Source organism: Trypanosoma conorhini, assembly GCF_003719485.1.
Source record: "Trypanosoma conorhini strain 025E chromosome Unknown Tco_14.4_contig_00008, whole genome shotgun sequence".
Taxonomy (NCBI): domain Eukaryota; phylum Euglenozoa; class Kinetoplastea; order Trypanosomatida; family Trypanosomatidae; genus Trypanosoma; species Trypanosoma conorhini.
Genome location: NW_021704094.1, coordinates 49912 through 63415, shown reverse-complemented (window position 1 = coordinate 63415; position 13504 = coordinate 49912). Strand labels below are relative to the sequence as shown.

The 13504-nt window shown below is 63.8% G+C and overlaps 6 protein-coding genes across 6 annotated transcripts, besides 6 other annotated features; all 6 read left to right on the top strand.

Annotated features, from left to right (window-relative positions):
* Positions 1-117: 117 nt before the first annotated feature.
* Positions 118-134: a microsatellite.
* A 46-nt stretch (positions 135-180) lies between these two features.
* Positions 181-3087, top strand: Tco025E_00389 (uncharacterized protein; the record flags this gene model as incomplete). Its single annotated transcript, XM_029367331.1, has 1 exon — positions 181-3087. The coding sequence occupies one exon, from the start codon at positions 181-183 to the stop codon at positions 3085-3087; it is 2907 nt and encodes a 968-aa protein (XP_029232596.1).
* Positions 3088-3166: 79 nt separating this feature from the next.
* Positions 3167-3209: a microsatellite.
* A 167-nt stretch (positions 3210-3376) lies between these two features.
* Tco025E_00388 (nicalin) lies at positions 3377-5188 on the top strand (the record flags this gene model as incomplete). The annotated part of the gene is made up of 1 exon (XM_029367330.1): positions 3377-5188. One exon carries the CDS (start codon positions 3377-3379, stop codon positions 5186-5188), a length of 1812 nt encoding a protein of 603 aa, XP_029232595.1.
* A 14-nt stretch (positions 5189-5202) lies between these two features.
* Positions 5203-5249: a microsatellite.
* A 396-nt stretch (positions 5250-5645) lies between these two features.
* Positions 5646-5670: a microsatellite.
* A 224-nt stretch (positions 5671-5894) lies between these two features.
* Positions 5895-5919: a microsatellite.
* Positions 5920-5937: 18 nt separating this feature from the next.
* On the top strand, positions 5938-6516 carry Tco025E_00387 (electron transfer protein; the record flags this gene model as incomplete). Its single annotated transcript, XM_029367329.1, has 1 exon — positions 5938-6516. One exon carries the CDS (start codon positions 5938-5940, stop codon positions 6514-6516), a length of 579 nt encoding a protein of 192 aa, XP_029232594.1.
* Positions 6517-7074: 558 nt separating this feature from the next.
* Tco025E_00386 (putative RNA-binding protein) lies at positions 7075-7851 on the top strand (the record flags this gene model as incomplete). Its single annotated transcript, XM_029367328.1, has 1 exon — positions 7075-7851. The coding sequence occupies one exon, from the start codon at positions 7075-7077 to the stop codon at positions 7849-7851; it is 777 nt and encodes a 258-aa protein (XP_029232593.1).
* Positions 7852-8123: 272 nt separating this feature from the next.
* Positions 8124-8170: a sequence feature (GA-rich).
* A 194-nt stretch (positions 8171-8364) lies between these two features.
* Tco025E_00385 (uncharacterized protein) lies at positions 8365-9414 on the top strand (the record flags this gene model as incomplete). Its single annotated transcript, XM_029367327.1, has 1 exon — positions 8365-9414. One exon carries the CDS (start codon positions 8365-8367, stop codon positions 9412-9414), a length of 1050 nt encoding a protein of 349 aa, XP_029232592.1.
* A 583-nt stretch (positions 9415-9997) lies between these two features.
* On the top strand, positions 9998-13084 carry Tco025E_00384 (uncharacterized protein; the record flags this gene model as incomplete). The annotated part of the gene is made up of 1 exon (XM_029367326.1): positions 9998-13084. The coding sequence occupies one exon, from the start codon at positions 9998-10000 to the stop codon at positions 13082-13084; it is 3087 nt and encodes a 1028-aa protein (XP_029232591.1).
* Positions 13085-13504: the final 420 nt, after the last annotated feature.

Sequence of the window (13504 nt, the reverse complement as noted above, 5' to 3'; positions counted from 1 at the left end):
CCCACTTGTGGATTTCTGCGTGTTTCCGTGTATATATGTATATACATACCAGTGTGGACCTACGCCTGTCTGTCGGTTTGAGCGTCGTAGTGAGTTCTGTGGGTTTATTTCTCTTTGGTTGTTGTTGTTGTTGTGTCTCCTCTGCAGCGTCCGGTCTCTGTGGGCAGGGAGCCGCATGGAATGTCATGTGCCGCGCTGCGCGTCGTCAACGGCGTCGTTGGCGGGAGGAGGGAGCAGGACGCGGGGGAGCGGCTGCTCGACCGGCTGCTGCGGGCGGCTCCCACGGCGGAGGTGATACCCCCCACACTCACGGATCTCCTCCCGCTGCTCGATCGGCGCGTGACCGCGGGCGCCGGGTTCCTGTGGGTGGACTGCGGCTACACCAGCAGCGACGAAGGCTCGCTGCTCACTGCCCCGGCCCATCGTCGCACGCCGCGGTACCTCGGCAGTGACGCGTTGGGGTGGTACGGCGGCGGCTTTCTGCCCGCACTAATTCAGCTGCTGTTGCTGCGTGAAGAGGTAGGCGTCCCCAGCACCGCCGCCGTCCTCGAGGCCGCGGCCGCCTCGTTTGACGAGCTGCGTCTGTGCTGGTTTGCCGTGCGTGCCCTTGACGCGCCTGTGGTGGATTTGGTGGCGCCTTTTGTCTCCAACTTTGCGGCGCGTGGCGCATCGCACGACGGGCCTTCGGGGGTTGCCGCCGCCTCCTCGGAAGCATTGCAGCCCTTGCCCATTCGCGACGTCCGCGGCTTTGTGGAGCACGTCGAGCGCGTTGCGGTGACACCCTCCTTTAGCCGGGCGCGCGAGCACCTCTCGCACGTCTTTTGGTTCACACTGCGGGGGGTGTCGTACGTTGTGTGCGTCGTGCATGAGGCGCACACGGAGGTCTTTACCAAAGTCCTTACCTCCCCAGGCAGCCTCTGCGGGCCGCACGACCATCCCCTGTCTTTCCTGCACTGCATGCAGGCGGTCAAGCTCGGGTTGTGGCGCTGCGCAGCCGTGCCGCGGACGCCACGCGGTGCTGCGGAACCCCGCTGCGAATGGTGCGTCCGCGTGGGCAGTCATCAGTGGGAGGACCCGCTCGACGCCGTGTCGATGCTGCAACGCCTGCAGGACATCCCGCCATTCGGCGCCTCCGCCGTGGCGCCGCCAGCTGGCTTTGGCGCTGCCGCCGCTGAGTCAAGGCACGGGGCCGCGCAGGAGGAGCTGCAACCAACGCAGCGGCGGCGCACCAGTGTGCGGCGAATTACCCCCGTAGAAGCCCAAACCTCACGCCTGCCCTCCGCAGCAGCCACCGTGCGAGACGACGGCCTGTCTGCCAGCTCACGTGTGCGATCGCCGTGTGAATCCCGGTGCACGTCATGGATCTCCTCAGAGGCGGGACTGCCGTATGCCCCTCCGCCAGCACTCCACCTCGGCGTCGTGCATATGCGCGAGCAGCTTGTCGCGGAAAAGGAGCAACTGCGGCAAGAGGCAGCGGAGGCACAACGTGCGACGGCGCGTCACGCGCACCTGCGGTGTGAGGAGCGCACGCTGCAGGAGGAGGCGGCCAGCCTGCGGAAGCGCCTTGCCTCGCTGCGCCACGATCATGCGGCCGAGGAGAATGGCATGCGTCATGCCAGCGGTGGCGGCCCTGCTGCAGGTGCTGTCGAGCACCTGCAGCAGGAAGCAGAGAAGGAACCGAGGCCGACGGGGCGGTTGCTGCAGTTTACCCCACAAGAGATTGAGGCACATTACGAAACTGTGAGGGAGCAATTACGCCGCAACCACCAGTCGCAGCTGTCGGTGCTGGCTAAGCAGCAGCAGGAGGAAGAGGCGGCGGTGGAGCGCTTCTGCGCGGAGCAGGCGGCGCGGCGCCACCGCGAGGCCGCGGCATCGCGCGAAGAACTGCGGCAGATTCAAGACGATATCGCTGCTGCCGCGAGAGGGCTGCGGTGCCTTGAGGCGGATGCGGCAAGGGGGCCCCGCACGCCAACGCCGCACCGGCGGAGGAGCGACACCGCAGTAGAAACTCCGTGTGCACTGCAAATGGAGGAGGAAGAGGGGGCGGCGGGAACGGCGACGCCGCTGCTCCAGAAGGAGCAGGACGAATTAGAGCGCTTGGAAACGGAGGCGGAGCTGCTGCAGGAAGGTGTGGACCGGGCGCGTGCGTCCGTTCATCGTCTTGTTGTGAGTCTGCATGAGGGACACGAACGCCGTGGAAGAGGGACGCCGCCGCGGGCGTCTGTTGCCGCCTATAATAAGTCGTGGCATGCTGCGTTGCGCTGCAGCGCACAGCGAACTCTACTGGCAACTGAGAGGCTCTGCCGTGCCCGCATTGAGCGGGAGTACAGCCAGCGTCTACTGGCCGTCTGCAAGCAATGGCACGATGAGCTGGATTGTGTGGCGTTGCACTCGCCTTTAACGACGGCGTTGCATGCCGCACGCGCAAAGTATGCGACGCTGCAGGCGGAGTGGGAGACGGCGCAGCACACGCAGATGCACCGGCAGCATGCGGCGGAGCGGGAACTGGACACAGTCCGGGAGTCACACGCGGAGCTGTGGCGTGAGGTTCAGGCGCTGCGGGAACAACGCAGCAGACTCCCGGGCGAGCAGCGTCGCGTCGTTGCGGAACTGCAGCAGCAGCTCCAGGGCGAGGCCGCGACGGTGCTGCGCCGCATCACGGCCGTGGTGGCTGCTCTCGCGCGGGAAAGTCTTGGGGAGTCGAACGAACGTCGCGACGGACGCGAGTGTGATGTGCGTCGGGCGCTGGAGACGGCACTGGCGGCGGGTTGCCACCGCGCCCCACGACAGCCCCGGCAAACGCCAGACCGAGAGGCGTGGGGCGTTGTTCAGGGGGAGACGCGCAAGCCCTTTTTGGCGGCAGATCTGGCACTGATGCGTGAGACGTGTGAGGCGTACAAGGCACTGTGTGCGGGTGTGTTGGAGCGACACCGGCTGGAGGCGGAGGTGCGCCGCCTGTCCGGCGCGTGTGATGCGGTGGCGCCGACGCTGTCCGCAGAGCGGCACGGCGTGGGGCCTCGGCAGCAGAGCCGGCCGCAGTTGGCCGCGGTGGCGGCTGCGCCCGCGGAGGGCGGGGAGAGACACTAGAGCTGGCAGTCCTGCTTCGTGCAGGCATGCACACATGTATGTATTATCCTGTTGGCACTGAAGGCGCGGTGTGGGCATGAAGAAAAAGAGAAGGACAAAAAAAAAATAACAACAACAACAACTAAAGTGAATCCAAGCAGCGTAAAATGTGGCTGATGTGTGGCGGCACCCGCTTATTTATTGAGGGTTTATTGAGGAGCGATAAGTGGTGTTTTGTTGTTGTTGCTCTTCCTTTTTTTTTTTTGCTTTGCCTAGCCTCGGCGTATAACTTGTAGTAACTAAATAGCAGATGCGGCGCTTGCGGGTCTCATCGCCGCCGCCGCCACTCACGCTGCAGCTGCTGCTCTCGTGTGCCCTGGCGCTGCTGCTGCTGTCGGCCTCCGCTTTGGCTGGGGCAGCCGTGCGGCCGGCAACGGCGGCTGGCCCGGCGCTCACGGCGACGGTGCACCACGCGATTCGCTTCGACCGCCGCGTGTCGAGCCCCGCGAATGCGGTGGTGTCGTTGGGCTCCCAGGCCTCCCTGCTGCGCGGCAGCGTCGCGCCGTTTAACCCCGCCAACCTCGCCGCGCACCGGCGGCAGACGGTGTTTATCCCCGCCGAGCGGCACCTGACGGCGGGGGAGTGGGAGGCGCTCGTCAACCTGCCGGTACGGGGCGTCGTGGCGGCCCTGTCGCCCTTCGACACGCACAACGAGCGGGTGTTTCAGCTGCACCTCGCGCGCGAGGCAGTGCCGTTCCCGGTGTATTTTCTCCCGCAGAACGGCGAGGACGCGCGGCGGCTAACCGCTACCTTCACGGCCCTGCGCCCCGGCGAGTACGCCGTCATCTCCGTCGGCGGGAAAGAGACGGCGGTGGCCAACGCGTCCGTGGTGGGCGTCAACCTCTACGCCGCCCTCGTCTTTAAGCCGAAGGAGGCGAAGGCGGCGGTGGAGCTGCCGCGCCTGCTCCTCACGGCGTCGTTCGACACACTCGGGGTCGCACCGACTGCCCACACAACCGGTGGCGCCTCCGGCGTCGCGGCGGCGCTCGAACTCTGGCGAAGATTTAACGTGGAGGCGGCGTCCGCCGCGGCGGCGGAAGGCAGAAGAAACGGCGCCGCCTCGTCCTCCGCGCCCTTCGGCCTCTCCGTGTTGTTGGGCAACACCGCCCGGTTCAACTACGCCGGCACGGCGCGCTGGATCACGGGGCGTGAGGAGGGTGATCTCGATCGTTATCGACTGGTGATCTGCCTCGACGAGCTGCTGCGCGCCGGCACCGATGAGAATGAGGCTTGGGCCAGCGACGCAGACGGCGACGCCGCCGCCACACCGCTCTTCATGCACGTGCACGAGTCCTTCGCTAAGACCCCGCAGTTCGCCGCGGTGAAGGAGACGGCGGAGGCCACGGCCGCGCGTCACGGCATCGCGTTGACGGTCGTCTCCGCAAAGATGAACTATCGCCACTACGATGTGCGTTTTGAGCACGAGGTCCTGGCGCACCGGCAGATACCCGCAGTGACGTTTTCCGCGGTTCGTAAGTACCGCGTCGACCAACTTTTCCGCGGCGGCCACCCGCCGATTTCCGTGGATGCTGCCGTCAACGCCACCGCCGGCGCTGCGGCCGCGCAGCCCCCCAAGGTTGCCGTGGCACTCAGCCGCCGGGTGGACTTTGTCCACGCCTTTGCGGGGGCAATGCTGGCGCGCTCGCCCACCACGGCGCCGTGGGTGGGGAGTGCCGCGTACATGCTGGGCCTGCTGCGTCACGCTTCCGACGCCGAGCGCAGCCCCGTCTCCCACGACGGCGCGGGTCCCTGGAAGTACGCGGAGGCGCTTGCGGCGCACATGAGGCAGACCGCGGCCACGTCTGCCCCGCGCCGCGCCGTCGCGACGGGCGTGTCGGTGTCGACGTACCGCTTCAAACCGACGGGGGTCGTGCTCGTGGGGCCGTACGAGCAGGTGATGCGCGTATTCGTGGCGAGGAGCCTCGTCGTGGAGCTCGGCATCTTTGCCGCGGCGCTGGTGGCCGTCCTCGCCTTCGCCGTCTGCGAGTTCGGCGCGGAGAAGACGCGTCGCGCGCTGCTTGGGCCGTTCATGTTGGGCCGGCCGGAGAAGTCCGCGGCGTAGGCGGCGGGGGAAGCAGCAGCAGCGAAAGCAAAAGCAAAAGAAAAAAAGCAGAAGGAAGAAGTGGGCACACCGGGGCGCCTCTCAGCACCGCGAGGAGAAGCCGCGGCACGCCCGCGGCGCAATGGTGGACCTGACACGGCGACACTCCGCGCGCCAGTGCGCGGCAACGCGACGGAAGTCGGGTCGTGCGTGTGTGTGTGTGTCTCGATAGGAGGGAAGTAATGTAACAACTAGGTGGAAGGCAGATAGATAGAAAAAAAAACATGGTGATTTAAATAGAATGACGGTAAAAACAAAAACAAAAGGCATAAGAGACTGTGAATGCTGATTGCCGCCGTCCTAAAGGCGGGGTACGTGCCTTTGCGTGCGTTGAGCCTCTTCATTTTCATTCATCTACCTTTTGTTTCCTTCGTTTCCCGCTATCGCTGCAGTGGCGTGCTCGTAATGCACTCGCCCCTTTTTTTTCTTTTTTTTTTGTTTTTGCTCCTCTCCGCCCCTGTGGGGCTTGCAGCGAACACTAAGAGAAGGGACGAGGAGGCGTGTGCTCCCATCCGGGGGGGAGGGGAAGGGTGCCAAGGAAGGCGCCTTTGCCGTGGCGATTCAGAGAGTTATATTTCAACAAATTTAATCCGCTCGCGGGACCCGCGCCCAGGCCGGAAGCGGGGAGCAAGAGGGCGGGCAAGCACGAGAACGCCGAACCAGGTGAATATATATATATATATATATATATAGGGAGGGTTCATACGGCAATGCTGATATCGCACACTCGCCGTTGTTTATCGTGGCGCCTTCTCGCAGCGCCGGCTGTGTGCGACACGCGCTGCAGCGGCGCCAGCAGCCATCGCGCCGGCAGGGCTGGCGGTGGCGCCTGCCGCGGCAGTGGCCTGGGGCGTGTGCCGTTTCCCACACCCACGCTCGTGTGTGCGGTGCGGCTCCACGGCGACGCCACCGGGGACCGCGGTAAGCCGCTCACACTGCATGTGCAGCTGCCAGATGGCACCACACGCGACGTGAGGGCGTACGAGGGGCAGACGCTGCTCGACGTCGCCATGGAGGCGGGGCTGCCGATCGAGGGGGCCTGTGGCGGGTCGTGCGCCTGCTCCACGTGTCACGTGTACTTGGAGAACGACGCCGCGATGGAGCTCTTTGACGAGCCAACGGATGAAGAGAACGACATGATTGACATGGCCTTTTTCCCGCAGGCCACCTCACGCCTGGGGTGCCAGCTGAGGCTGGTGCAGGCGAAGCACGACGGGCTGAAGATAACGCTTCCGCATGCCACGCGCAACATGTACGTGGACGGCCACACCGTAACGCCACACCACTAAAGTGAAGTAACCACACACGCCATGGCATAAAACGGAGAGAGATGAAAAGAAAAAAAAGAGAACAGACACTGTCGAGGAATTCATGGAGGTTCGCTTCTTTCACTGCGTCTCGGCAACTTTGAAGCGTAAGAGGCGGCAACGCGGTGGCTTGAGTCTGGCTTTCTTCCTTCTTGTTGCGCGACTTGCTTCCCTTGTCGCCTGTCTCTGCTGCTGATGCTTGTGGCTCCGCCCTTTTCTGCGGGTCTTTCTTTCTCGGCTTGTTTGTGTACGTGTGTGTGGAGGCCCACCGCGTCACCCACGCATCTCCTCTGGCTGGTGGACATTCGCCCTCTTCTCTCTATCGCTTACGCAAACACAACTAATAATAATAATGCCGCACCGTGGAAGAAGAAGGAGGGAAAAAAGGGCTGGCAGGGTGGAGCCGACTCACTCGCTCATTCACGCGCACCTTCGAGCACTACACACAAGGCGTGGCTGTGCCGTCAGGGGCCTGCAAGGACACGGCGGGTCACAAAAGGAAAAAGTTTATCATCGGTTAAAGAGGTCAAACCAAAGAAAATGCCCGGCGGCGTGCGGAACCTTACCTTTACCCCGCTTGGAGAGGGGCGCGTGGAGGCCCGGCGCGATCGCGATTCCGTGCCAATGAGCATTATCATTGACAAGTCGTGCCGCGTGTACATCACACAAATCCCGTTAGAGCGCATCGAGCGGGACGGTGCCAACGCGCTGCGAGCGGAATTCGAGGCATTTGGCCCTGTGGAGTCGTACAAGATGTTTACCGAGCGGTCCGGACGCTTCATTGGGAGTGTCTTGTGCACCTACCGCAACCCCGCAGACGCCAGTGCGGCGGTGCAGAACATGGACGGGGTGCAGATTGAAAGTAGTATTCTGAAGGTGTCCCCCTCCCGTGACCACAGCGTTGTGCTTCTGCACCATGCGGGGGCCAAAGGCCGTCACGGCGGCGGCGCTGACGAGGACGACGGAGATGGCAAGTGGCAACACGATCAGTACCAGGCCCTGCGGGAGGGCGGCGGCGAGTTGATGGGCAGGTATGCGTCCCAGCGCGGCGGTCGCGGCGGTCGCGGCGGTCGTGGTAGACGTGGTACACGCGGCGGTCTTCAGGGCGTAGATGAGGCCTTTGAGCGCTACATTGCTTCCCGTGACAAGGAGGCCCTGGAACACCGCAACAAACTGAGCCCCGGCGACGGCGAGGATGCCCCCAAACACGAAGAAATCGGCGCGGGTGAGGGGTGCGGCGGCACCGGCGACGACGGCGGGAGGGCGGCACCGGCGCCACTTGGCGGAACGCATGGGGTTGAGCAAGCGGAACAGTAGAGCCGGTAAACATCTCTTGCATGGGTTTTCTCCACCCTTCTACTTGCGCGGCCTCTGCGGGCGTGGGTGTCTGTGCATGCACGCCGCTGTGTGCTGCTCTGCTCTCTTTGAAAGGGCAGAGGGTGGCAATTGGACGGAAAGAATTTTAAGCAAAAACAACCACGGACGGTAAACGAAGGAGAGGGTCTGGGTTTGCATCTGTGTGTGTGTGAGGGGGGGGGGGACGGGAGTAGCTGTATGCATGCATGCGTGCGTCTGTGTGGCTGTGTATGTTTTTTTTCTTTTTTTGTCTTCGTTCTAGTTCTGCTTCCTCTTCTTCGTGTGTGTGGGGAAGGAGGTGGGGCGGGTGAGGGCTGTGCGTCCACCCACTGCCCCTTCTTCACAGCTTTGCTCTTTCCCTTCCTACTCCCTGCCAAGAGCCCTCCATCCCTTCAAGTGAGGCGCGAGCGGCAGCGTGTGTGTGCGGGTTTTGGGCGGGGCATCCACACGCGCCAGTGGGAAGGGGGCCTGGGGATGCTGCGCAGGGGGCAGAGTTGTCGCCTGCGGCTCACGTGCGCCCGCGGTCTCAGTGCGGCGGCGCCAAGAGCGGCAGGCAGGCAGCGACGCTTCGCGACAACAGCGCCTGATGGGCGGCCCGCGGCACCCCCGCCGCTCCGGCGTCCAGATTGCGCGGAGGTGGAAGGGTTCTTCCGGCAACGGCTTGCTGCGGCACCGCAAGACGCGCCGTCGTCGCCCGACTCGTGTCACGCCAACACGCAGGCGGAAACTTTACGGCTGCCCCCGCACATCACCGCCGTGCACGCAAGAGAAGACGTGCGGATGCACCGACGCCTCGGCAGCCGCTTCACCAGCCTCTGTGACCAGGAAAAGTTATACGGCACCGCCGAGGTGGCGTTCCACTCCATTCACCAAGACGTGCAGCTGCGTCTGTGTTGGGCGCGGGAGGCGCTGCGCCTCCTACAAGAGGCCCTGCCACAGCCGCAGCCGCCGCACGCGCCAACGGCCGTCCCGCGACGTCTTGTAGTGCTTGTGTTGTATTCGCACACGCAGCACAACGCCGCAGTTGGGCTGTATCTGCGTCGCATCAGTGAACAGGCAAGGGCACTGCTCGCTGAGAAAGAGGAGGAGGTGCTGGGCGTCTTAACTGCTGCCGTTGGCGTGAAGTGGCGGAGCCCCACGCCGCCCGAGACGAATGCCCTGGACCACAGAAACAATAATATTGCTGCCGCGGCGCTCCAGGACGAATTGCTGTGGTACCCTAACGCCGGCCTGTACACCTTCAATGCCCTGATGCAGTGTCTCTGCCGAGTTGGGCTTGATGCAGACACGCAGGATGAGGCGCGGGGCTCGCTTCAGCTGCAGCGGAAGCTATTAATTATATCCGAGGGGTGGTTTCACGTGCGCACGGCTGCGGAATTGCACCAGCTGCCGCAGGCGCCATCGGGGTCGGCTGGTGACACGGTGGATGTGGAGCCGCTGCCGTTTGTGCTGGGCAGCGCCCACACTGCGGAGGAACTGCGGCAGTTCGCCCGTTACACGGCCTGTCGAGCTTTAGCCCTATGAGAAGGAAGGTGCAACGTGATGCACGCCCTACCTCAGACAAGCGCAAGCACACACGCACTGCCTGCCCGCCTTTCCGTCTTTTTTCTTCTGGAGCCCTCCTCCACTGCCTGGCTGATTGCGAAGCTCTGTGAATTCCGTCCCGGTACATTCTCATTGACTGCCCTCTCTCTCCCCCCCCCCCCCACTTCGCCCTCTGCGCTGGAAGTAACGAAGAGGGGCACTGCAAGCGTCACGAGCAGCCACAAAGAAGTACGCGACGGGACAAACACCGAAGAAGAAAAATCAAAAGCAAAAAAGAGGGAGATAGCGTGGGGTGTGTTGCTCTCCACACACCCGCATACGTGACGTGGGCTGAGCGAGGGTTTAGGGCGGGGCGGGGTCCGCCGTGTGTGTGTCTTGGTTGCCTTGCGTGGTGCCTCACCCCCTCCTCGTCCCCTGAGGTGGGGGCCTGCATGTGCGCTCACGTTTTACTGCGGCGGCCAAGCGAAATAAAAAAGCGGCGCCTGCGAGACAACCGGGAGGTCGGCGCAACAGGCTCCAAACGAGCGGGCGTCAAGGGGACGGGCGTTCCATTTGCTTCTTCATGAAATCGGCCCGGTCAGGTAGCAGGCACCGAGATGCCCCGGCACAGTGGCGGCGGGCGCGAGCGGCGCGAGCACGCCCCGGCAGGAGGAAAGGTCCTGACGCCCCCCGCCCCAGCGGCGTCGCGCTCCCGCCGATTCAGGCGCTGGGGCCGAGGCCGAGGCCAGGCGTGAAGGTGACCGGTCTCGCCTCACAGGAGCTGCGACGCACCCTGCGGCAACTCACCGGCGGGCGCACGGGCACAAGGGAGGGGATGACGGGGCTGTCGACCACGGACCTCGGCTCCGCCCTGGATACGTTCTTGGACACATGCACATTGAGCACAGACGGCGACACGTTGCGGGCGGCGCTTGGGCAGCAGAATGCATCCCCTTTCACGCTGCCTGAGCGTGACACCCATCACGCGGGGGACTCGGTAGGTCGACGCGGCGAGCTTGTCGTGAGTGAGATACCGTGGTACTACCCCCCGCTGAAGGCCGCGTTGCTGCGGCAGCGCTGCTGCTACCCGGACGACAACGTCATCTTTCCTCGCCCCACCTTGGGGCAGTTCTCCACCTTCTCCAACTGCAGCGACGCCACCGTCTCCTCGCATTCGTCGCGTACGACCACCGAGGGGGAGAGGGAGGGGAAGGAACGAGGCGCGGACGCAGGCGCCGCCGCGCAAGCGAAGCGGAAGCCCATTTCTCGTGTGGCGCTCAAGAAGAAGAAAAAAGGATTTCCAAAAGACTTACGTGGATCTGGTGTCTCGTTAAGCACCCATGCAAACCAAGTGACGGCGGCTGAGGCTGCGGAGCAGCTGCGTCGGCGTTGGATGCGGGAACGCCGCTTTCTGAACCGCATCAATCAGTGGTGCGACAAGGTGATGCTCGTCGAGGAGAGTGTGAAGCTCGCCCACGACCCGGTGGAGCAGCACGAGCGCTGCATGATGGTGGTCCGCAAGGAGGAGGAGGTGCTGCTGCTGGAGATGCAGCTTGAACGACACCAGGCCATACAGGAACGCGAGCGTCGCCGACAGACTCGCCAAAGAGAGACGCTGGAGGCTGGTAGTTTGCGTTCCACGCTAAAAGGCGCCACACGGCCGAACAATTGGCGACAGCTCCTGAGCACGTGGACCGTCGCAACGGAAGACGGCGCACAAAAGGGCACAGGGGCGGTGAGTGGGGAGGTGGAGGAGCGGCGCGTGGTCCCACTACCGCGCATGATCACGATGCGAGGAGCGGGCACGGCTCCCACGTCCGGTGTGCCTGCGCGCCGCCCCGGTTGGGCGCCCGCCTCCAGCGAAGGGGCACCGAAGTGCCGGAGTCCCAGCCACGACGCCGGCTGCAGCCCGTTGGAAGGCCTGCGACGTCTAGTGGACGTCATTGCGATGCACTCGGCTGGCACGCAGGCGAGGGACGCGCCGCGCCCCCGCGCCTCGCCCACGTCGCCGTTGTACACCCCGATCCCTTCCCGCGAGGGGGCGCTCTTTCCGCCGCCGGGCTCCGTCTACGCGCGGATCAACTGGGTGGAGCTCGTCATTGACGCGGACGACCTGCCTGGAATAAAGCGGCTGACGCAGCGCCTGGGCGATTGCGTGGGCGCGGCGGACACACCCGCGTCTGCGTCCTCTCTGACGCTTGAGACGGCGAAGGTGACCGATTGCAGTCGTCTCGGGGGGGCCAAAGGACCCGCGTGCGCCCCATTTCTTCTCCCACTGCAGCTCGTTTACAGCGTTCATGGCGCACTGGAGCGGGTCGTTCTGGCGGACGCCGTTTCTCTTGTTCCGTCACGGTGCTTGACACGACAGCGCGGAGGCACGCACTCTCCTGACAATTGCGGGAAAACGTTATTCCATCCCTGCGAAAACCCTCTAGGCGCTGCCGGCAGAAGTGCGGAGGGAGGCGCAGAGGTGTTTGACCTGCATGAGCGCCTTTTGAGTGGGGGCGCGTTTGTCGGGGATCCCCCACGTCCCTACGAGTCACTCGTCGGCTACGTCGTGGATGCCGGCGCCATTGCGAGGCAGAGCAAGTGGCGCTCGCTGACGCTGAAGCGATTGGCAAACGAGGAAAACGGCGAGGTGCGGCGCCGCATTCTCGCCAAGGTGATGGTGACGCTGCCGACTCGCACCGTCGTGTCGGGGCAGGATGAGGCGGGCGACACGGAAAAGCCCGACGCACCTCCGCTTGATGGCACGCGGGACGACGTCTACTTGCTCACCACGATGAGCGCAGACGCGATGGACGTCAATCCCTTTCTGCGCACGGTGCGCTGCCTGTCGCTGCCCTCGCCCTCGACTATGCAAGACGAGGAGCCTGTCCTGGTGGCTCCCCTGCGGCGCACCTACTACGCGGTCGACACGCGACATATGTACTTTATTGCCGCCACGGCGTTGAAGGAGACCAACGAGCGACTACTGCCCGCGCTGCAGAAGTTGCGGGCTGAGTACCGAGCCTTGACGCGGGCGCTGATGCAGTCGGAGAGCCCTCAGTGTGACTCCGCCCGCAGCCGTCCCTTTGCGTTTTCCCCCGCGCAAAGCACGCGTGCCACGGAGCAAGTCTGTGATGCGCTCAAACTTTTGCGGCTGGAGGCGGAATACAGTGGCCTCCTTGCCACCCTGCATCGAAACGAGTGCGCCATCATCCACTACAACCTGCACGTGGAGCCCTACGGCGAGTTTTTGAAGAAAAGCAAGACGCTGTGGGGCCCATTGTACCTCCGCACCCTGCGACTGGCGTACGCCTTCTGCGTCTTGGTGTTGGGGCTGGGCGGGTTGCCGATTCCGCCGCGGTACCATCCCTTTCTTGGCCCTGTGCTGCAGCTTGTGGGCTGCCACGGCGGGCAGAAGGAACTGCGTTTCCGCATTGAAGAGTACCTCCTCGAGCTGGAGGAGCGGGCGAAGCGGGTGCTCATGCCGCTGCTCCTGCGGAAGGTCTCGGCTGAGCGCCTGGCGGAGCTCGACGCTGCGGCAGAGGCAGTGGCAAGCGGTCGGTGCCTCGCCACCCAAATCATGACGTCTCTCGCCGTACCGGAGGACGTCCTGGAAACGCGGCCCAAGCCAGTGGAACTGCCGTTGGCGTCTTTCACGGATACGCCTTCGGTTGCCGGCTAATGCGGACGCCTCAATACGCCCCTCTTGTCCGTCCCCCTCACTCTTTCCCCCACTGTTCCTTTTGCGTTGTAGTTGTTGGTGAGTTGACAAGGCGAAGCACAAACTGTGATTCGGGCTTCCCTGGCTCATTTTACTGTGCCTATCATGTACGCGCTGCACTCACTCGTTCTTTTGACGTTTGCCGCCGAGGCGAAACCGCTCAGCTGCCCCCCACGCCGACGGAAGTCGGAGGGGGGAAGTTAGATTGACTGGGCGAGAGGCGATGGCGTCGCGGCCCTTGCAGAGGTGCGCACAACAAGAGGCAAAAACTTGTGTATATTTTGAGGCGGTGCGGAATAGCAGGCGTTGGATGTACTGCGCGTGCATCGTTTTCAGCCCCTGTTGCCTTAACGTTGGCATCTTGGGGAGATGAATATGTGA